The 21,844-nt window shown below is 44.4% G+C and overlaps 4 protein-coding genes across 6 annotated transcripts in view; 2 read left to right on the forward strand and 2 right to left on the reverse strand.

Annotated features, from left to right (window-relative positions):
- Positions 1–11,504, forward strand: part of ZSWIM1 (zinc finger SWIM-type containing 1) — a 33,755-nt gene extending 22,251 nt beyond the window's left edge. The window contains exons 1-2 of one of the 2 annotated variants that reach the window (XM_051979935.1): positions 7,420–9,067; positions 9,394–11,504. In XM_051979935.1, coding sequence (XP_051835895.1) covers positions 9,478–10,860 — 1,383 coding nt within the window. In that variant the 5' untranslated portion in view covers positions 7,420–9,067; positions 9,394–9,477 and the 3' untranslated portion in view covers positions 10,861–11,504. Of the gene's footprint in view, positions 1–7,419; positions 9,068–9,393 lie in introns of those variants that run through there. The other variant, XM_051979936.1, reaches the window with a different exon arrangement.
- Positions 11,505–11,768: 264 nt separating this feature from the next.
- Positions 11,769–13,829, reverse strand: SPATA25 (spermatogenesis associated 25). The gene is made up of 2 exons (XM_051979942.1): positions 12,883–13,829; positions 11,769–12,441 (listed from the first exon to the last, which is right to left on the reverse strand). The coding sequence occupies exons 1-2, from the start codon at positions 12,935–12,937 to the stop codon at positions 11,798–11,800; spliced, it is 699 nt and encodes a 232-aa protein (XP_051835902.1). The 5' UTR covers positions 12,938–13,829; the 3' UTR covers positions 11,769–11,797.
- Positions 13,830–13,917: 88 nt separating this feature from the next.
- NEURL2 (neuralized E3 ubiquitin protein ligase 2) lies at positions 13,918–16,569 on the reverse strand. Of its 2 annotated transcripts, none has more exons than XM_051979941.1 (2): positions 15,520–16,569; positions 13,918–14,196 (listed from the first exon to the last, which is right to left on the reverse strand). In XM_051979941.1, exons 1-2 carry the CDS (start codon positions 16,251–16,253, stop codon positions 14,142–14,144), a joined length of 789 nt encoding a protein of 262 aa, XP_051835901.1. In that variant the 5' UTR covers positions 16,254–16,569; the 3' UTR covers positions 13,918–14,141. The 2 variants fall into 2 exon arrangements, with proteins under 2 accessions (XP_051835901.1, XP_051835900.1); XM_051979940.1 differs by having other exon boundaries at positions 15,524–16,556.
- Positions 16,570–16,616: 47 nt separating this feature from the next.
- CTSA (cathepsin A) lies at positions 16,617–21,842 on the forward strand. The gene is made up of 15 exons (XM_051979934.1): positions 16,617–16,714; positions 16,885–17,060; positions 17,259–17,370; positions 17,569–17,619; positions 17,717–17,803; positions 17,914–18,069; positions 18,344–18,435; positions 19,189–19,273; positions 19,552–19,643; positions 19,743–19,821; positions 20,058–20,197; positions 20,468–20,543; positions 20,674–20,763; positions 20,948–21,049; positions 21,348–21,842. The coding sequence occupies exons 2-15, from the start codon at positions 16,885–16,887 to the stop codon at positions 21,429–21,431; spliced, it is 1,422 nt and encodes a 473-aa protein (XP_051835894.1). The 5' UTR covers positions 16,617–16,714; the 3' UTR covers positions 21,432–21,842.
- Positions 21,843–21,844: the final 2 nt, after the last annotated feature.

Below are 21,844 nucleotides of genomic sequence, written 5' to 3' on the forward strand. Positions count from 1 at the left end.
TATTTGCTTTATCTAGAAACAAGGAGGAGCCTTAGTGTTAATTAATTAGGATATCATTGGATCTTACAGCAGAAAGAATTTTAGAGATCCAGTCCAATCTCATTTGAAGAATCACTTCTAGGAAAGTCCTGGTTTCTTAACTCTTGACACTTAATAGTTGAGGGATTATGGGAAAATTATTTAACTTTTCTAAATCTCAGGTTCCTTAACTATTAGACTAATAATTCTTAGGGAGTTAGTAGGATTGAATAATGCTGCATTTGTATCCAGAAAGATCTGAAGCCTCTGACAATAATTCTCTGAGCACCAACAATTCACTTCACTTCTCAGATAACTGAGAACTTAAGCTTCCAATAACTATTTAATATTCTGATGGGAGAGAGTCACACCAAGAAATCACAGCTTTTTGACAGACCTCACAGGCTTGTTGGGAGAAGTTCTTGAAAAATCTTCAAGTGCTATAGAAATGTGAATAATTCACATGACTAAGATCTAGGGATGGAAGTGGCTCATAAATACTAATTCCTATCACAAGATAAGTAGATGTGATGGATCTAGGCCATTTTTGGAGGTCTTAATCACTTGGGAGCTGTTGATTTATAAGACAGGATATATGTATAGTAGTCTCTTTGAAGTTCTCAATTCTCAGTCTTTAAATGGTGTAGAACAGCCTTTGACTCCAAGTTCAACTTAATCCTCATAGTTCAGATCACTACTTTATTGTTTAGCTATTATCTCAGAATTATGAGATGCTGGCATCCTGGGAATCGGTGAGGTCTAGAGCCTATTTCATGCTTTGTCATAAATGACTCTAAAGGTAGGTATCTACATAGCATCACCAGTCTAACTAGTTCAGCTCCTGTTCCAATGCAGAGTTAACACCTATTCAAGCAAATATACTCTTCTTCTCCCATCTTTCCCCACAATTTATCCTTGTCCTGTCCCTCTATGGCACCTTCTGCTTTCATTTGTTCCTCTGAAAGTCTTTGCAGTTGTTTTTGTTTTTCAAGGCAGTAGGGGTTAAGTGACTTGCCTAAGGTCACGTAGCTAGTAACTTAAGTGTCTGAGGCTGGATTTGAACTTGGATCCCACTAACTTCAGAGTCTGTGATCTATCCAATTTGCCACCTACCTGGCCCCAGTCTTGCAATTGTTAACTTGCTTCCCTTAATTCTGGTACTCTTCACTTTGGGCTTTCAGGAACTCCTTAGCTACCCTTTGTAGCAGGTACTCCTTTCATTCACTGAACTAGATTAGTAGTAAGAGACTGCATGAACTTTACTCTTCACTGCCACTTCCAGACCATCCCTTTGTCACCATCATTCAGCATCCTATTCAGAATGTTCATTTCATCCATGATTATCACCAACTTGTTGCAGCTATCTGCTGACTTTCTGATTATTCTCCCTTCTTTCTCTCATTCAGTAACTGGTTTTTATGTCTTCCTTTTCACTATAACCTCTACTTTCATATTTTTCTAATTAAGACATTTACAGTACTATCTTCTCTAGTACTGAGTTTATAGCCCTCCTAAAAATCTTTTCTCTAATTCATCCCATTGTCTCACCTCCATGATGCAGATTTCTGAAGTTCCTCTGCCTAATCATAATTTATTCTTCCATTTCTCCTTGTGCCCTCTTTCCTAAACTTAATCTTCATCCTCATCACAACCTCATGTTAATTGCTCCCTTAAAAGTTTTGATTTTTGACATTTTCCACCTCAAAAAGAACTATAAATATTTTTGTAGAACTTAGTTTATTTTTGCTTTTTTGTTTTCTTTTCCCTTTTAATTCTCCCCCTTTTTCTGCTTATTTTCCTGTTGAGTAAAATGCATTTATACCCAATTTTGTGTACATATGTATTTTCCCCTCCTTTGACCAGTTCAGATAAGAAATCTAACTTTCCATTTTCCTATTCTTCCTTCAGCAAAGAATATTATATTGCCTCCTTTACTGGAAAAATAAAGAGTTTGTTGCCCCCATCTCCCGCCTTCCAGGCTTCAAAAAAACCCTGTTTATTCCACATTTTCATCTTTGTTCCAGTCTTCTGTAGAGGCTGTGATGCTCAGAGGGGACTTCCACTCTTCCTTCACAATTCCCACAGTGGAGCCAGTTATTAGTCAGAGTACAAAATCACATACTGAGCATGCTTCTAGCCTTCAAATAAGGTCCATGTGTCATCAGTTTTGTGTATACTTGACCCCTCCATCACAATCAGACCTGGCTTTAGAATTTGAAGTTAAATCAGTACTATGATCTCTTCTGGAAAGAACCTATCAATTTGCTGTCTAATTGGTCAAATCAATATACCTGTGACTCCTTTGATTGAACTTCCCTATGTGTTATCTTCCCCATCAGAAGATAAGGCAGGGATTATCACAGTTTTGCATTTGTGCTTAATATAAAAGTTCACAAGTGCTTAATTGTCCTCCTGGGTCTGAAGAGGTGGGCTTCTACTATTTGTAATCTTGATTCTTCCCCATTGTCTTTTTAAGAATTTTTCTTTTTTAATTCTCCTTTTGCTTGTCTTTAGTCTCTCACCTACTTCTTTACTCCCTATAACTATGGCTAGATTCTTTACCTGTCCCCTTCTTTAAAGCTCTACATAATCCTACTGTCCTAATTCTTTTAACTATCTTAAATATGGAGGTTCTGATTAGTGCAAATAATCCTCTGAAGTGGTTATATATATTTGAAATTATGAGTATGTAAAATATCTTACCCAGTTCCAGCCTAGTAAAAATAGGCAAATTCCTATAAAGGGTTGCCTTTATCTTTTCACTGTGTAGTCACTACACAGTACCGTGAAATTTGGCTTTTCTGGAAAACACATCATTTAAAATTCCTCTCTCCATTATTAATAATGATACATTTTTTCTTTTGATCTTGCTCCTTTTTTTATGATCTCTTAGGGATACAATTCCAGAAATGGGATTGCTAGGTCAAAAAGTATGCACAGTTTGATAGTACTTTGGGCATAGTTCCAAATAGTTTTCCAGAATGGTGGGTCATTTCACAATTCCACCAACAATGTATTAATGTTCTAGTTTTCCTACATCCTCTCCAACATTTATCATTATCTTTTCCTGTCATTTAGCCAACCTGAGAGGTGTGAGGTAGTACTTTAGAATTGTTTTAATTCATATTTTTCTAATGGTGATTTAGGGCTTTTTTTTTTCATATAATTATAGATGACTGATTTCTTCATTTGCAAATTGTCTGTTCATAACTTTTGACCATTTATTAATTAAGAAATGACTTGTATTATAAATTTGACTCAGTTCTTTATGTATTAGAATGAGGCCTTTATCAGAAAACACTGGCTGTATAAATTATTTCTCAGCTTTCTGCTTCCCTTCTAATCTTGGCTAACTTGGCTTTGTACAAAGTTTTTTGAATGTAATTTAGGCAAAATTATCCATTTTGCATTTCATAATGTTTTCTATTTCTTTGGCCATAAATTCCTCCCTTCTCAACAGATCAGATTTTTTACTCTCCTAATTTGCTTATAGTAATATTCTTTGTATAAATCATGAACCCATTTTGACCTCATCTTGGTTTAGGGTGTTAGATGTTGGTCAGCACCTAGTTTCTGTCATAGTAATTTTCCAATTTTCCCAGCAAGTTTTTTCAAATCGTATCCCAGAAGCTGGAGTCTTTTGGTTTGTCAAACACTAGATTATTATAGTCACTGACTATTGCAAATAATCTAATTCCTAACCTAAAGATTCTACCCCCAAATAACATTTCCACCATAATGCCTCTTCCTATCCCCTGAAGGGTTCTTCCCTGATCTCCAAAGCCCTCACCCCCATCCAAGGTTTCAGACCAAGTAAGAAACAGTTCATGCTCTTATCTTCACTTATTCAACCTCTTTGGGGTTCAGCTCCTGGGCCTTCTTCATTTTTAAATCTATTCACATGTAGTCAGAGGAGTCACTGCACCATTATGTTGATCCAAGGAAGTTTTTCATCTCAAAGATGAATAGATCTATTCATATTTTTTCAGATATTCAGATAATAGCCATGATTATCTGGGTACAGGGTTTGGAAACCCTTGATATGTATTGTAATTAGAAGTCAAGGTCCATCACGTAGTCAATGGAAGAGCCAAAGAGGCCACCCAAGATATCCTGCTTAAGAAATGGATACTCCTAGCTTGGTGAAGGCCGCAAGGATCTATAACTCTCTAAGCAGCCGCAGGGCACGGGCCAAAAGAGATGGGTGTTGACATTAACATAGAACATCGGGCATAAGATGCTGCGCTCCACTGCCAGCAGCACATTCTTCTTGTACATGTCATTTAGGGAGATGCTGAAGTTGAACAGCATGCTGAGACAAGGTAGGTTTTGTGTAGAAGCAATGATACCCCAGGCAAATTTAGCATAAGAGGAATGGTCAGTTTGAACCACAGGTAGGGAAACAAGATATTGAAAGCAATGGTAGCTAATGGCCCACCTTGCAGAAAACTACCCCAGCATACTTTAGACAAAGGTTGTTGGAGGTGATCATGACAATGAAGATCATGGAGCAAGATGTCCCAGAAAAACTTCATGTGCATCTGCACAGAGGGGCAGTGCACAGTGCTGGTCATAGCTGGGAATTTTGCAAAGGAGGATGGTCACCATACAATAGTAGAAAATGACAAAGATCAAGTAGTCCAGCTGAAACTAGAGACTGTTCAGTTTTTTTCAAGAAGACCATAAACACAGAGGTGAACCAGTAAAGGGAAAGCACCAGGTCAATCTGCATTGTCTTCAGTAAAAATGATTTCTACCCTGACACTCCCTTTACTAATGGCTCTAAAGATTTTCTAAGGTCCAGAAATCTCTTTAGGGAAGATTCTGTTCATGGCAAAGATGAGAAAAATTAAGGTCATTTATGCAGCCTAGAAAATCGGGTCCAGGCACTGATCCTTAGGAGAGGTGAGTAAAGGGAGAAGCTGGTGAGAAAGGGCAGAAAGTCTTTGCAATATGGGAGAGATGATGAGAGACACCAATGTTAGAGATGAGGAATTTCATAAAATCATAGAATGTTAAAAGTGGAAGGAAATCTTAGAACAGAGAACACAAAATTGGATCTGGAGGAGATCCTAGAATGGAGATCACAAAATAGCAGAGTGGACACAGGGGATGTTAAAATCTTGGGGGATCCTTAGCTCAAAGAATGTTAAATAACAAAGGATGTTAGGGACTAATAGATACCTTATAACACAGAATATTAGAAAAATCAAGAATCTTGGAACGTAGATTATTATAATTTAACTATAGAATGGTTAGAAATAGAAATAGTCTTTTAAAAAATAGAATGTTTAGAGGTATAATAAAGGAAATGGAATATTAATTTTCTTTTTAAAATATTTAATGGTATTTTATTTTTTCCAATTTCATGTGAATTCAATTTTCAAAATTCATTTTTTGAAAGATGAGTTTAAAAAAAATTTTTTTCCCTCCCTTCCTTCCCTCATCCTCAAAATGGCAAGTAATCTGATGGATTTCCATAGTAGTCATGTTGTGAAAGAAGAAATAAAAGAAAAAAAAAAACATGAAAAAAATAAGTGAAATAATATGCTCCAATCTGCATTGCTGCAGTTGTTCTTTTTCTGGATATGGTTAGCATTTTCCATCATGAGTCTTTTAGGATTGTCTTTGATCAGTGTATTGCTGAGAAGAGCTATTGAATCAGAGTTGATCACTGTACAATATTACTATTATATACAATGTTCTGGTTCTGCTCACTTCATTCAGCATCAGTTCAAGTCTTTCCAGATTTTTCTGAAATCTGCCCACTCATCATTTCTTATAGCACAATAGTATTCCAACTATATTCATATATCTTAATGAGCATCTCTTCAATTTCTAGTTCTTTGCCACCACAAAAAAGAGCTATAAATATTTTTGTACATATAGATCCTTTTCCCTTTTTTATGATCTCTTAGAGATAGAGACCTAGAAGTGATATTGCTGAATTGAAAGGTATGCACAGTTTTATAGTCCTTTGGGCATAGTTCCAAATTGTTCTCCAGAATGGTTGGAGACTCCAGCATCTCCAGCAACAGTGCATTAGTGTTCAAATTAGGAAATGGAGTATTAATTAGTGCAAGAAGGAATCTTACCAAAAAAAACATTAAACAGAAAGAACTTTAGCACACATTGTTAAAGATAAAAGAACTTTCATCATAGAATGCTAAGAACTCAAAGAAACCTATCTCCAATGAAATGGAGTGTTAGAGCATGAAGGAATCTTTAGAGATGGTTTTATCAAGACCCTTTATTTCACAGGTGGGAAGGCCTAATTATCGCCTAATACTTCTACTGGCTTATCTCCTTATTTTTCTTTTCCTCCTTGCAGCTTTTGACACATTAGACCACTACTTTTCCCTTGGCTTCTGTGGCTCTGCCTCTCTTGGTTCTGACTGTGTTCAGGAATTCTTGAAATTCTCTTATCTGATTACAATCCATTGTCATTTCACCTCCACCTTTGTCTTGCAAACCCAAATCCCATTCTTTGTCCTCCCTGAAACCTCTCCTCTTAATCCTTCCACTCCTCAAGTCTTTTCCAGACCATCAGCCTCTACTGACTACACTCATCAACCTTCCTTATCTTTATCCCTTAATGAACCTGTTCAATACCAAACTTTCCTCTTCTTTTGAATATTCCTTCCTTATATTGCCAGTCTTGTCTTACCTGGCCACAGCCTTGGATTTATGACAAATTAAAAGCTCAAGACACATAGTTTCTGTATAACTAATACTTTAATTATGGTTAGCAAATAATCAATAAATTGAGTCCAGTGGCTCTGTAAAAACACTCAATTACACTGACCTTGTTCCTCACACTTCTTGATTCTGACCATTTTCAAGAACTGTCCGACATTCTTGGAACACTCTTCTCTCTTCATTCTGGCTTTCCTGGTTTCCTTCAAACCTCACTTAAAATCTTTTCTTCAAAGCAACTTCTTTGAGAAGCCTTCTTTAATTTTAGTGCCTTTCTTCCGAGATTATCTTGTATATAACTTGGATTTGGCTTCCCTATTAGATTGTAAGCTACTTGTAGTTTCTGTGTTTTTGTTTTTGCCCCTTTTGCCCCTTCTTTGAATCTCCTGCACTAGTGCCTGGCACATAGTAGGCTCTTAAATGCTTATTTGCTTTTGAGGTGTGTGTGTATGATTATGAGCTAGGTGGTCCAGGCCTGGAGTCAAGAAGATCCAGGCTCAGACTAATGTCTGATCCTGTGGATCTCACTTAGCACTATTTGCTTCAGTTTACCCACCTGTAAAATGAACTAGAGGAGATGGCAAACACTCCAGTATCTTTATCAAGAAAAACCTAAATGAGGTCATGAAATCAAACAGGATTGAAACTGAACAGCAATTATACATATATATATTTATATGTATATTTGTATATTATACATATATATACTTTCTTGCTAGGTAATCTCATCAGTTCTCAAGGATTCAGCTATCTTTATGCAAATGAATCCCTAGATATTCAATTTATCTGATACCCTATTGAACATTTCCATCTGACCATCCAGAAAACATATCAAAATAAACATATCTAAAAAGAGAGCTTAGGTTTCCCCCCAAAATCCATCCTCTCTACTAAAAGTTCTTATTTTTGTTTTTCCAAGATCCTTCCCCTTCTCTCATACAGCCTCTGCCCTACTAGTCAGGCTTTTTTCACCTCTTATCTGAACTTGGTGACTTTCTAGTTGACGGCTCTGCCTTCAGTAATAAATACTTGACAGTAATCTCTTTTCAATCAGTTCTCTGAGTAACTTTCAAACTGATACTCCTAAAGCAGATCTAAAACCATGTCATTCCCTTACTAAAAAAAAAAAAAAATGGTTCCCAGTTGCCACAAAGATAAAATATGAAATCCCCAGCCTGGAATTTAGGCCCATAGAGTTAGAGCTGGCCATATAGTCTGATAGCCTCCTCTAAGAGATAATTAAGACTTTCAGTGATTAGGTAACTTAAGGTCATATGGCTCTTTGAGAGGTTTCAGACTCAGGTCTTCTGAAGGCCAGCTCCAGCATTCTATGCATTAAACCTAGAGGAGCCTCCACAGTCTGGCTCCAGCGTACCTTTCCAGTTTTATTCCCTCTAATCCCTCCCCTACGCTCACTTTCCACTGTACTCTTCCCAAGACACAACATTCCCTCCTCCCCTGCAACCCCGGGATTTGTACCAGATACTTTTTTTGCATTTCATTTCCTCTGATTTACACCTAGTTGAATTTTTCTTCAGAGTTCAGGTACTACCTCTTCCACTCTTTCCTTTAAAGTGCTTTTATTTTGTATTTTTAATGTATTTTGTATTATTTTTATCAGTTTTTATTTTTGATTGATATTTTATTTTAAAAATAATTTACTCCTTATATTGTTTTCCTGAATGCACCTACTTTGTAGCTGTTGTGATCCCCACTAGCACAAGCAGGTCATAGTGGTTTATTTTTACTTTTTGCATCCTCAGAGCTTAGCATAAGGCCTTGCACATAGTAGGGGCTTCATTTTTGGCTTGAAGCCTTTTCAACCTGTTCATTCCTGAGGCCGCCAGGCCCAGAGGGTGAGGTAGGGAGTTAGAATGAAAACGTTTCTTTGCGACCCTACGCTGCGGAGACGAGAGGCCTTCCCAGGTCCGAGGTGGTGCAGCTCATCGGTGTCCCCAACATCTCCGCCCCCACACCAAAGACTCACTACCAGAGACTCAGAGAGGGAGGAAGGATTTCCTTGGTTGAGAACTTTTACTTTTCTACAGATTTCCACCGCCTAGCCGCCATCCGGCTGTTTCCATAGTAACGCACCCTTCCTTCCGGTGCGCCAGCTCTTAGACGCCCCGCCCCCTACAGGTTTTGTTCCCTCCGGGAGCTCGAACCGCCGATGGCGCTGCTTATAAGCCCGCCCTGATGTGCGTCGGCGTAGCGTAGCGAGGGGCTGTAGTTCCTCTGGAGCTAGCTCTGCGGAGGGCGACCTGCGTGCTGATAGGTGGGCGTGGAAGCCCGTCCGTGCTAGGGCGGTGTTCGGCTGTGAGCCCGGAAAGACGATGGCCAAACGCAACAGTCGGTAAGAAAAGCGTGAGGCCTCACAGGCTCTGCCGTTCCCTCGCCCCTTGGAGTTAAAGAGTTGTAGCTCTCTATCCTCTCTGGGGGGCCTTCGGAAGTCAGATCCTGGGACCTTAAAAAAGGGGCCTGGATTCCTCTAATTCAGAGTAGGGTGTTCCTCATTTCCCGCCCCGCCCCCCACGGGGTCAGTGATCGGCCCCGCCCCCTCCCGAGTGCCCTTATGGCTTGGGGAGAAGGAGGTGGAACTAGCCGTGGACCTCGCAAATCGTGTCCTTAAACCGCCCTCTTAAGTGCTTCGCTTCAACTCCTGTAACTCCCCCTCCACAGGCACCTTGGCGAAAACGCGGATTGAGCCCCTCCAGGCCGAAGCTGCCCTTATCCTTTCAGTCCTTCCAGACCCACTGTTTCCACATGGCCCTAAGCGCCCTGAAGGAGCTCCAGGCTGGAGACCAGGCCCCTTTACTAGTCTTTGAAGTGGGCAGGAACTCTCAGTTGGCCTCCCTGAGCTACCAGTCTCCCATCATGCGACGAGTCTTCATGAGATTCCCTGAAGTGTTGTTCATACACCGGACCCCCAATCCCAGGGGCAAAATACTGTACACCTTCTTGGTGGATGGCCCTGGGGTGCAGCCTGAGTGCAGTCTGACCAGGATCGTGTATTTCTCTGTCCCAGTCAAGGAGAACATCGAGGGTTTGGTTCAGCTGTTCCAAACTTTCAAAAAGTTTAACCCTGAGTGGGAGAGAATTTGCACCATCCTTGTGGATCCGTATTTCTCTTTGTTGCCTGTTCTAGCTATGGAATTTCCATCCGCAGAGATCCTTCTGTCTGCCTTTCATGTATGTAAGTTTCTTCAGGGAAAATTTTACCGCCTTGCCATAGAGCAGTCAGTGAAGAAGCTGCTGCTCACCAACCTGCAGTACACTATGTGTTCAGCCACAGCCAGTAACTTGAAGAAAATGCATACCCTCCTTAGTGACTCTGTCCCCCAAGACCTGCAGCCTGACCTTCACCTGACCTGGCTACTAGATGACAGGATCTGGCTGGCACACAGGTGGAGGAGCAAGGCTGAGAGTATCTGCTACTTTCGGGACCTAGAGATCACAACTCGGGTCATAAGCCAATTCTTTGGGATCGAATTGTCTTTGGAAAGGAGTATCCTTTCCTTGCTAGATTACTTGAAGCAGAATATAGATAAGGAAGGAGCCTCCAACCCAGACCTGAGCACCCCAGCCAACTCTACCCCACCAGAGCCTTCTGCAGAAGTTACCAAGCTCCAAGAAGTAGAAGCCTGCATCCAGCATTCCTTGCAAACCATTTGTGCTGAACCTGCTGCCCAGCTCTGCTTGGTAGAATTTGCTGTGGTTCAGAGGTCTATACAGTTGATTGGTTCAAGCACAGACAAGGTGAATGTTCAGATCCTAGAGGACATGCATGAAGTACACCCTCAAGGTCCTGGCAGCTGTACCTGCCACTTCAGCCAGACATTTGGACTGCCCTGCCGTCATATTCTGGCTGTCCTTAGCTCCCGACAGCAAGTGCTGCAGCCTGAAATGCTACCTGAACAGTGGAAACCTGGCTGCAGAACACCCCCCAATAGTGTGGCCAGCCTAGCCAATATCCTGGGCAGCAGGTGGAATGTGGCCCTAGACAAGGAGCTATTGGTCGCATTCCTCACTGGGGAGGTGAGGCGGCTTTTACTTCAGTGCAGCCGGGAAGAGTTTGAGCGACGCTACAACACCCTCCGTGAACTGGCAGACAGCTGGATTGGACCTTACTTTCAAGTGCAAGTGTAGGCTGTCTTCCTTTGTCCCTGCTGGATGTACTCTGTGCCATGACCCACCTAGCTGTCCTTCCTCAACCCAGCTAAAGGGGGTGATGAGTATTGCCTAGGACAGTGACATAATCTCCAAGCTTCAGTTTTCTCAATTATTACATGGAGATACCCGTCTTACTACCTGCCTCACAAGATTGTTTTGAAGAAAGCATTTTCTAAACTATAAAGTGACACAGAAACGAGATTTGTTTTTAACCCAATGGGGAAAAAGGGAAGGAGTAAAGTACCCCACTACATTCCAACTTTCTTTGCAAACATTTTGTACTCTTAAGGATCAGCTGACCCAATAGATGAGGAGAAAGGCTGAGACCAAATAACAGGTCAGCCCAGCTGCCTAGTCAGCTGATTCCGTCCCCCTGTGACCAAAATAAGCATTTTTATAGCCTAGGTGAGGAACTTTGTTTAGTGTCTATACTCTATGTCTCATTGTCCTGCTTGGTCCTTGTGATTGAATCTAAATGCTGCTTATGTCAATACTGCTCATTTAGAATTTTAGCTCACCACCATTCCTGGAAAAAGAGTAATGTTTGCCATCCTTATTCTATTCCCTGCCCACTGCTAGCAAGGGAAGTTTGTACTGAATAAAGGCTTATAGCAAAGCTACTAAGTCAAATGATTGCTGCTACCATAGAAATAGGAAAAGAGTATCTCCCTTCCTCCTCCTCCTTCCCAATCAGTTTTTGTAATCTTAGGTTATTGCACTATTTTCTGGCCAAACTCATTTTCCTGTTAAAGTGAATAAACTTCCCAGCCCTTGGTAGTATTGAAATGCTGGTGTGTAGACATCATATACTTCCCAGATATTGTACCATCCCCTGCAGAAATGGGTCCCCCATCTAGCTGCCCAATAACCATACAGAGAAGCCACCCAGTGAGTCTAGTGCAATTTCATCTGGCTACAAGCAGGAACCAGGACCCTGACTCCTTCTGGGCCCCACCAGTGGGGCCTGGCCAAGCATCATGTGAGACTGGGCCTGACCCCACCTCCCCTCAGTAGCCCCCTCAGGCTCTGGATGGGCCATCATGAAGGCCTGGGCAGCCCGGATCATGTCCTCTTCCCTCAGGCCTGGGACAGGCACAGTGGGGATGCCAGCAATCATCATAGCCAATGTGAGAATGCAGATGTCAGGCTGGGAACCAGGCTCTTTGCCCCCTGCCTCTTTGGGCATCAGCAGGGCCCCTGGAGATAGCCCACAGAGCAGCAGTGGCCCATGCCCCCCAAGGCTACCCATCTGCCCTCCAGCCAACTGAGGGACCCTGCCCCGTGGGCAACCATCTTCCCAGCCCAGGTTCTCAAGCTGCCTCACATGAGGAAATTTTCTGCAGTATCTGCCATGATACTCTTTCCGCCGAAGCGGCTCCCAGCCAGCCCCCCCTGGGCAGATCCCAGGCTCTGGTGTAGGTAGAGAGTGACCCCAGGACTGGGGAGCTGCCTGACGCTCAGCTTTCTGGCTTAGCGGACCTGGCCCTCCAGGGGCTACCACCACTGGCTCCATGGGACCATAGAGGCTGAGAGAGGAGTTTGGAGGGCCTGCCCCACCTGCAGAGACAGGAATGAGATAGAAAGTGATTTACAACCCCTATGATACCTTGAGGGTGATGCATAACTATAAAAACTGGCTGGGATCCAGCAAAGGGGAAGTTCAGGTCATCAAACATTTTTAACATTATATGGTCTAAAATTAGAAAGGGCCCTTAGAGATCATCTAGGCCAGTGCCCTCATTTTTCAGATAAGGCAATCCAGAGACATCAAATAAATTGCATTAGGGTACATAAATAAATGATAGAGCTGGGATTTGATTAGGTATTCTGACTGTTAAGTTCCAGTATCAATCTAGGTGCCACCTTGCCTTTACCTTTGGGATAGCAGCTTTAAGGCTATACTTTCCCAGGAGGGATAACAACAACCTGGGACACTGCATATAGGTGACATGTCAGGGGTAGTCTTGTTCCTCTAATCCAAAGAAACCATCATCTTACCTTGGCCAGAAGTAAGGAGACCCGAATGAGCTCTCTGTGTCATGAAGTAGGACATGGCTCCCACAGGGGCCCCAGGTTGTGAGGGAACAGTAGGACAATTCCTTCATGTCCTACCCCGCTCACCCTTCTAGAACCCACCTCACAACCCTAGGCTGTGTTAGCTGGAATCTACCTCATAGAACTGGCTTGTCCATTCTAGAACCAGTGTACCTCTCTGTGCTCAACCGAGGCAAAGGAGCCTGTGGAACATTAACAGTGCTGTGTTGTGGAAAAAGTAGCATCTGGGGAGTCACACAACATGGGTTGTTCAAACCTATGCTCTTTATTTGTGTGACCCTGGCCAAGTCATTTAACCATAGCCTAAGTATCCTTATTTTTAAGAGTACAGTTTTGGACTAGATCCCCGATGTGCTTTCCAGTTCTAAATCTTTTGATTAGGAATCTAGAGATTTGAAGGGAAAGGGGGAAGGGGTTTGGTCCTACTACTAACCTGCATCTGAGTTTGGGCATAGCACTAAGTCTGGCTCATTTAAAATGGGCTGTCAAGCTACTGCTAAAGGACCAAATCAGGCAATTTCTTGGCCTCAGTCCACATGAGCTAAGAATGTTTTTTACATTTTTTCAAAGGTAAAAACCATTCTAGATGGGGGTATACCAAAAAAAAAAAAAAAGAAGAAGTTGACTCAGTTTGTCAATGATCTTTGCTCCTAGAACAAGAGCTATGCTTTAAATTGTTCCCAGTCCTAAGATGTCTAGTAGAATAGAAACAATGAACCAAACCCTACTTCACCCTCCCTCCCCCCAACTAGGAGATTTGGATTCTTGTCCTAGTCTTACAAAATAAATAGGTATTCTTGCCCAAATCATTTCAACTCCCCATCTCTTGATTTCACCATCTATATATTCACCCTTGCCTAGCCTACTTGACAGATCTTTTGAGAATTAAATAATATAAAAATCTGAAAAATATAAGACACTGAGTATACATTAGAAGACAAAAGGGCAAGAAGCCCTGATCTAAGAATCACCCAAATGTGAACTCATCATTTCTTTTATTATGACTTCTAGCAGGGTGGCCCTAAAGGGCTCATTTTACAGTAGGGCAAGTTCTTTCAAAGATCTGGCTTTAAGTAAAGGCATTAGGGACAGGCGTTCCTGAGGCTGAGACACCTGGCACTAGGGAATTTTATTGGGGACCTCACTCATACTTGCAGAAATCCTTGAGGCCTGTGGGCAGGTGCAGCCCATCGATGGCAAGTCTATGTATCACACTTCTCTGAATGACAATGCGGCACAAGGTCTGAAGGGAAGGCACTGCAGAGAAAGAGAAAGATGAATTGGTGATAAAGATCTCAGGCTGGCCACCTCCATTTGCTTTGGAGATTATCAGGTGTAGCCTGGAAAAAATGGATCTAAACTAGGAGTCTAGAGACCTGGATTCGTGTCTCAGTGTTTCCTTGGATGAATCATTTTACGGTTTTGGCCCCTATTTTTCCAGGTATAAAACTGGAACACCTTCCAATCTACCTCACTAGCTATGAGAAGATTATGTGAAAGCACTTTGAAAAGCAGGGCACCACACAGCCATTCAAGGCTTTTCTCAACCAGGCATCTATCAGCTTTTTAATTTCATCTTACACAAAGGTATACTGGATTCACAGATTAGAACTGTGATAAATTTATCACTTTCATTATATATATCATTACATATACATATATAATGATAATATGTATATATAAATTATCAATAAAATGATAAATTTATCATTGTTTCTCAACTTACCCTCTCATCTCTGGGCCTTTCCTTACTTGATATCTCACACCTGAAGTAGCTTCTCTTTGAAATCTTCCCCATTTAAAGATCACATAAAGCCTTCTTTGATTTCCCTAGCTGGAAATAATCTCTGCTTTTTGGGATCTCTCATGGTATTTTCGGCCTTTTGTGTACATTTATTATACATTATAATTTTCTGGGAATATATCATCTTCCTTCCCTATTCCCCCACCGCTATTGGCTCCCTGGAAGCCCGTGAATCTTGATCATTTTTCATTTTTTAATCATATTTAGTCCTATTCACTCAAGTTCTCTCTGATGTCTGATTATAGCATGAAGGTAACAGCTAAACCAAGCAGAGCAACAGCTGCTAACCTGCAAAAGATTCCATGGGTACTATATCTAGTAATTGTAATTCAAACTGCTCAGACCTATAGTATTGTTTTCCTAGTGGCCATAATATAAATTAAAGAATAAAAAGTATCTTAACTGTACTTATTTTTCTAGCCCTTTAATGTTTAGAAAGTGCCCAAATTACCTTGTATCACAGTGGATTGGGTTATAGCCATTTTACAGATGAGGAAACTGGGGCTTGGATAAATTTCGTGATCATGATATTGCTGGTCCTGGTCTTTCTCTACAATATGCTGATTAGTGTGGTATTGTGACTTTGGTTAAGTCTCAGTTTCCTTAGCTATAAAAAGAGGAGCTTGGACTAGTGATCTCTAGGGTTCCCTTTTCAGTTCTATCTCCTATAATGCCTTTTTTACAAATGAGGAAAGGGAGAACTGGGGGGAAGATAGACTGATCTGATTATTAGTGATTCCAACTCAGGCCTTCTGCAGCATTGGGCAATCCTATACCTACACCCATATTCCAGCTGGACCAGGCGAACACTCTTGGTGGACGCGAAGACATCAACCACAGCATAGAGGGGCTGGGTGGTGGGTAGCCCTCGGGCGCTGGGACCCATATCCTCCCCGTTAATGAGGATATGCATGTCGGCCGTGCCATCTGGACGCGGGCAGAAGAGCACCCCGAGGCGGCTGCGCCGCGCAGTGGGTGGCAGTACGTTGAGCTCATACAGCTGGTCCAGCAGGTGGCTGTAGCGGCCCGGCCGACTTCGGCCCACCAGGCGGTCGCGGGGAATCCGCAGCTGTTCGATGTGCAAATAGGGCTCGTCCAGCAAGCCGGATGGACGGCCCGGCGGCTCTTCCTCCTGGCCCTCGGTGACCACGCGGTTGTGGTGGCGAGTGATGGCAAAGACCCAACTCCGGCCCAGACTGACCAGATCAGGGAGAGAGTATTCGGGCACCGGAGCCAGACTGCCGGGGTCCAAGGCAGTCAGGCCCAGGCGCAGGTGGCCGCACCAGCCCAGCTCCTTTTCCTCAATCTCCACTAGGAATACCTGGCCCGGTGCCAGCGGCTCGCGGCTGAAACACAAGCCGTTCGCGAAGCTCTCCACGCGGGTGGCCCGTGTCCCCGACGGGTCCACGCGGATGTTAACTCCGTGGACCTCATGGAAACGGGTCGGGGGCGGCTCTCTGTACGGAGCACCTCCGGGAAGGACCGGGACACTTTCTGGGGCCGCCGCCATCTGCCCGTTGCAGTGGGATAGGCGAGCGCCAGGGGCTATTTTGGGCTCCGGGGCCGGGCCCGGATTTGGAGAGGGCCATATAGGCTCCCGAGGGTCTCCAGACTGAGGCGGGACTGGCCTGGGGTCCTAGCGCCGTCCGCTACTAGCCGACTCCGACCGTGGGCGGGCGCAGACGGGACGCGACCCTTCCCCACCCCACTACCCGGGGCCTGGGGAGGACAGACTCAGTAAGCTCGCCAGTGCCTGCAGGCGCGGAAGGGGTGCGAATTCCCGGGGGCGACCCAAACTCTTGCCGGGAAGTGGACTCCCCCTACTCGTGACTGCCGATATGATTAGTGATCAGGTGATCGGGATAGATCACGTGATCTGAGCACATCACGTAAATATGTTCATGTGACAGCCGTCCTCACCTGTATCCCCGAGAGAGCTGCGGGACCAACCAGACGGACTCTGAGAGCAAGGTGAGCGGGGTTCGCTACCGCTGTCAAGTCGGAACCTCTCTCCTCGCAGCCCCGGCGCGGGGAAGTCGGGATGGGGTGGAGTGAAGTGGGGAGCCCGATCTCATTTCCTCAGTGTTGCCGGCATCTCCCGAGAGGAAGTGCCGTCCTGTAAACACCTCGTCTCCCCGCAGATGGGTCCGGCCGCGCTCCTGCTGCTGCTGCTGCCGCCTCTATTCGGGCCACCCCCAACCGAGGCAGCGCCCCAAATGGACGAGATCTTGCGGCTTCCAGGGCTGATGAAACAGCCATCCTTTCACCAGTACTCCGGCTACTTGAACGTCGGAGGCGGCAAGCACTTGCATTACTGGTCTGGCTCGGGGCTGGGCTGAGGAGGTTTCCCCGGGAGAGGGAGGCACGTTCTCCAGGGAAGTAGGCTAGGGGAAGGGGAAGGAGTAGGGGTACCGACTGACCTAGATCCTAAGGGGGGGGGGGGGGAGAGGGGTGTCTGGGAGATGGGGTTGGAGGTGTGGATAGACATTCTCACTCAGGCTGTCCTCCCTTGAAGGTTTGTGGAATCCCAGAAGGATCCTCAGCATAGTCCTGTGGTTCTGTGGCTCAATGGGGGCCCAGGATGCAGCTCCCTAGATGGACTCCTCACTGAGCATGGCCCCTTCTTGGTTAGTTGGCCCGACATTTTCATCTTCCTTGTCTTTCATCTCTCTGTCCTTTCACTTCCCCTTTCTCTCTAGCATCAGAAGTTAACTGGAGAGAACTGAATCTAAAAGAAAAGGACTCAGGAAAAAGGCCTTCTAACAAGACCTTTCCTGCCATTCTTTTGGCCAGGGAGATATCTAAGGCTGTCCTTTCTTCCTCAGATCCAGCCAGATGGAAGTACCTTGGAATATAACCCTTATTCCTGGAATTTGGTAGGATTGGGGGTGATGAGGAGGGAAAGCAAAATATAAACCTTGGGAATTTGAAGCCAAGAACTTCCTACATCTGTCTTCCCTATACAATCCCCAGAATGCCAATGTTCTGTACCTCGAATCCCCTGCTGGTGTGGGCTTCTCCTATTCTGATGATAAGAACTATGTGACCAACGACACTGAGGTGAGCCTTGTTAGCTGTTCTTTGACCCTTCTCAGCCTTTCTCCACAAACTCAAACCCCCGTGTATTCTACACAGAATTACTTATCAGCTGTTTTACTTTCCTTGCTCAGGTTGCCGAAAACAACTATAAAGCGCTCCAAGAATTCTTCCGCCTCTTTCCTGAGTACCGTAGCAATCAGCTGTTTCTCACTGGGGAAAGTTATGCTGGCATCTACATCCCTACACTGGCTGTGTTAGTCATGCAAGATTCCAGCATGAATCTGCAGGTATGAGGAAGGAAGAAAGCCTGGAAGTGGAGGAATTTGGGAAGGGGGAAGGTCAGGGAACCATGGGGTAAGTGACAGACCAGGAGGCTCCACTTTTAGTTGGGCCATAGTCCCTCTGAAACATAGGGAGCCAAAGCTTGGTACTGTTTCCCTGTTCTTGGATTTGGGTCTTGGCAGGAGTGGTCTTAAGAAGAGGATGAAGAGAATACTTATTCTAGCCCCTTGGAAAAGCCTAATCATAACTGAGTTCTGTTTGTATGTATGTGTGTCACAGGGTCTGGCTGTGGGCAACGGACTTTCCTGCTATGAACAGAATGATAATTCTTTGGTCTACTTTGCCTATTACCATGGGCTCTTAGGCAACAGGTGAGGGGGAAGGGTAGGGTTGCTGAGAATATGATAAAGAAATGAGGGCTGTGGAGTAATAGATAAGTCATATGGGTGGGGAAGGATCTTACTTGGCTAAGATCCTGAAAGTATAGTATAGATAATTGATCTGGGTCTGGCCCTTGGCTCCAACCTCAATATGAGGCTGCAGAAGGTGGGGAGAGCAAGGTGTCATCACTTCAATACAATGTAAACTCTTTGAGGTCAGGGACAGGGTTTGTTTCCTTCTTGCATCCCTGGCTCTGAACACAGGGCGGCCCTTCACATCAGATCCTAAGATTTAGAGCTGACAGGGAACTTAAAAGATCCTGTATCTAGCACCTTGACTTTACAGAGGAGGAAATCAAATCTTTAAAAGGGAAGTGATTTTTGTAAAGTCACACATATTATGTAGCACACCCTATGATAGATGTCTACTGAATTGAATTGGGATGCTGTCAGTTGGAGTTTTAAAGCTGATAAAGGAAATGGTTGGAGAGTGGCAAAAGCTGTTGGGTTAAAATATTAAATGATTAATGAATACTCAACATCTTGCCAGGAAATAGAAAAGATTAAAAATGTAGACGACAGAATTTTTTTGTAGCTACTTTTTCTCTGCCAAACTGCCATTGGTGTTCATCAGAACAGGACTTCCCTGGAATATGAATGTTGAGGGGGAATGATAGATATCCAGTGTCCAGATTCTGCTAAATGATGTCTGCCTTTTGGGTCACCCACTTTAATCTTGTTCAGGTTATGGTCTGCCCTTCAGATTCACTGCTGCAACCACGGGAAGTGCAATTTCCATGACAACAAAGACCCAGATTGTACAACTAACGTGAGCTTCCCTCTTTTCTTGTCTTCTCATTTGTCCAGTCCCTACAGTCCTCTTGGACTAAATCTTTTGGGCTACCATTGTATGGGTGGCACCATTGTTCTGTCTACCAAACCTCCTTAGAAATTCTGTTGCTTCTTTCTGGTCTGTTGAGACCAGAAGTGTCCACATAAATATTTACCAACCCTTGCTTTGGTATTAGAATGCCCATTCCCTCCCCACCATCAGTCCTTAACCCCCCCCCCCAAAAAAAAAAAAAACATACATATACTTTCTTGTAGCTGTTGGAGGTGTCACGTATCATAAGCAATTCAGGGCTCAACATCTATAATCTCTATGCTCCTTGTGCTGGTGGAGTTCCTGGCCAAATCGGGTATGTGCTACCATGGGGAGGACCTGGGATCTCTACCTTCAGAGATTTGGTCCTACGCCACCCCCACCCCAGGACTCATGGTCACTCTCTTGCCCACAGGTATGACAAGGACACATTTGTAATAAAGAATATGGGAAATCTCTTCACTCGATTGCCAGTCAAGCAGATATGGAACCAGGTAAGTTTGGCAGAACTCTAGCTTAAGACCCTTCCCCAAACTGTCTCAGACTCATCAGAATCATACAGGTGGTAGAGCCAGAATTGGAATGTATGTTTCTTTCTACTAAAGCAGAGATATCTGTTTATAGCCCATCTCTTCTCTGTCTCGCCTTGTGCCATCACTCCACTTATGTCCTTGCTGGCCATCTGGGGCGGGAAGGCCGAAGCAGTGTCAGGAGTGTTTTCTCTCACCAGGCACAGCTGAGAACTGGATTTAAAGTGCGGCTGGACCCCCCCTGTACCAACACCACAGCACCCTCCACCTACCTAAACAACCTCTATGTGCGAAAGGCTCTACATATACCTGAGTCTGTACCAAGCTGGGACATGTGCAAGTGAGCACCCAGGACTGAGGGATAATTCATGTCACTAAAGTGGGGGGAGGCGGGGAGAGCAGAGTTGGTAAAAACAGGGAAGCCCTTGTTGAGTGTAAAAACTAAGGGACCCTAGAGGGTGTAGAGCAAAAGAAACTTTAGTGATAGCATCTAATCCATCTCTCTTATTGTACTGATCGGGAAGCTACAGTATTAGTAATGGAGCTGAGACTAGACTAACATGGGCCTTAACTCTGCCTTTCTTGCTCTGGCCCCCTTTCTCTTTGCCAGCTTTGTGGTGAACATTAATTATCAGCGCCTCTATCAGACCATGAATGATCACTACCTCAAACTTCTCAGTGCCCAGGTGAGTGGGGAGTGGAGATCTTGAGATCTTTTATCCTGTTCCACTTTGTGTTAAGGGTGCCTTTTAAAGGGGGAAGCGGGGAAGGTAGCATTGGACCTGAGTTATAATTTGGTATTCTGTTTCCCTACAGAAATACCGGATCCTGGTCTACAACGGAGATGTAGACATGGCTTGTAACTTTATGGGAGATGAGTGGTTTGTGGATTCCTTGAACCAGAAGGTGGGGAAGCTGGGCAAGGAGGTAGAGTGGGGTGAGCAGTGTGGCCAGTGGGAGGCAAGCCATGGGACAGCCAAGCAGAAAACTGGATGACAGTTGCCTTGAGTTTGGTTCTTGGGTAGAGGACTTGCAGGGTGGACCCTTGTGCTTACTGACCACATCCTTCCTGGGCTGGGGCTGGAGGCAGGTGGAGGTACAGCGTCGGCCATGGCTAGTGAATGACGGTAATGGGGAGCAAGTTGCTGGCTTTGTGAAGGAGTTCGCCAATATCGCCTTCCTCACTATCAAGGTATGTACCTGAGGCTTTAGGGTGAAAAACACTGGGAGTGGGGTCAAGCTGGGTCGCGGTATGAGGGGGAGCATCAGTCTCTGGACAGGGCAAAGCCTGTCTGTGAGAATGGAGAGCCAGAGTGAGGGCAGGGTAGAGAGTTGGGTGGAGGTGGCAGTGTCTTCAGTTTGGTACCTGCTGTTTTGTTAGCTGTCTCTTTAAGCTGGGATACTAGCTCAGTCTTGTGATCAGTTTCCAGATCAAGTCTGGAAGGTTTGTAGAGTGAACTTTTACTATACCTCTATCCATTGTCCTCTAGGGAGCTGGTCACATGGTGCCCACCGACAAGCCCCTGGCAGCTTTAACCATGTTCACAAGATTTTTGAACAAGGAGCCCTACTAAGTCCCTCTTGCCCTGCAGTGGAAGATGGAGAGCCAGCCAGCCAGCAGCCCCTAACTTCTGCCTAGGGATGAGGCCTGGTCCTACTTGGCCAGAATCGGGCCCAGGCCTGCAGGGGTAGGGATTCATATTGTACCCAAATTTCTCATGTGGATTAATCAGGATTTTGAGTAGGGGGATTAATTTGAGCTATTTGAAGGGGTGAGTTGACACTGGTTTATTCTTTAGGGAAGACCTTTCTGGGGTATAGAATACTAGGGTGTCCCCTGAATGTCACCACTCATGCACTGTTCCCTACCCTATGTTGAGCTCAGGACTATGCACATGTCACCTATATGGGAACTGAAGTTGGGGGCGGGAGGGAGAGAAGGGCAGGGCTTCACTGTGATTGTGGGAATAAAAGTCCATAGCCCAGC

Source organism: Antechinus flavipes, chromosome 2, assembly GCF_016432865.1.
Source record: "Antechinus flavipes isolate AdamAnt ecotype Samford, QLD, Australia chromosome 2, AdamAnt_v2, whole genome shotgun sequence".
Classification (NCBI taxonomy): domain Eukaryota; kingdom Metazoa; phylum Chordata; class Mammalia; order Dasyuromorphia; family Dasyuridae; genus Antechinus; species Antechinus flavipes.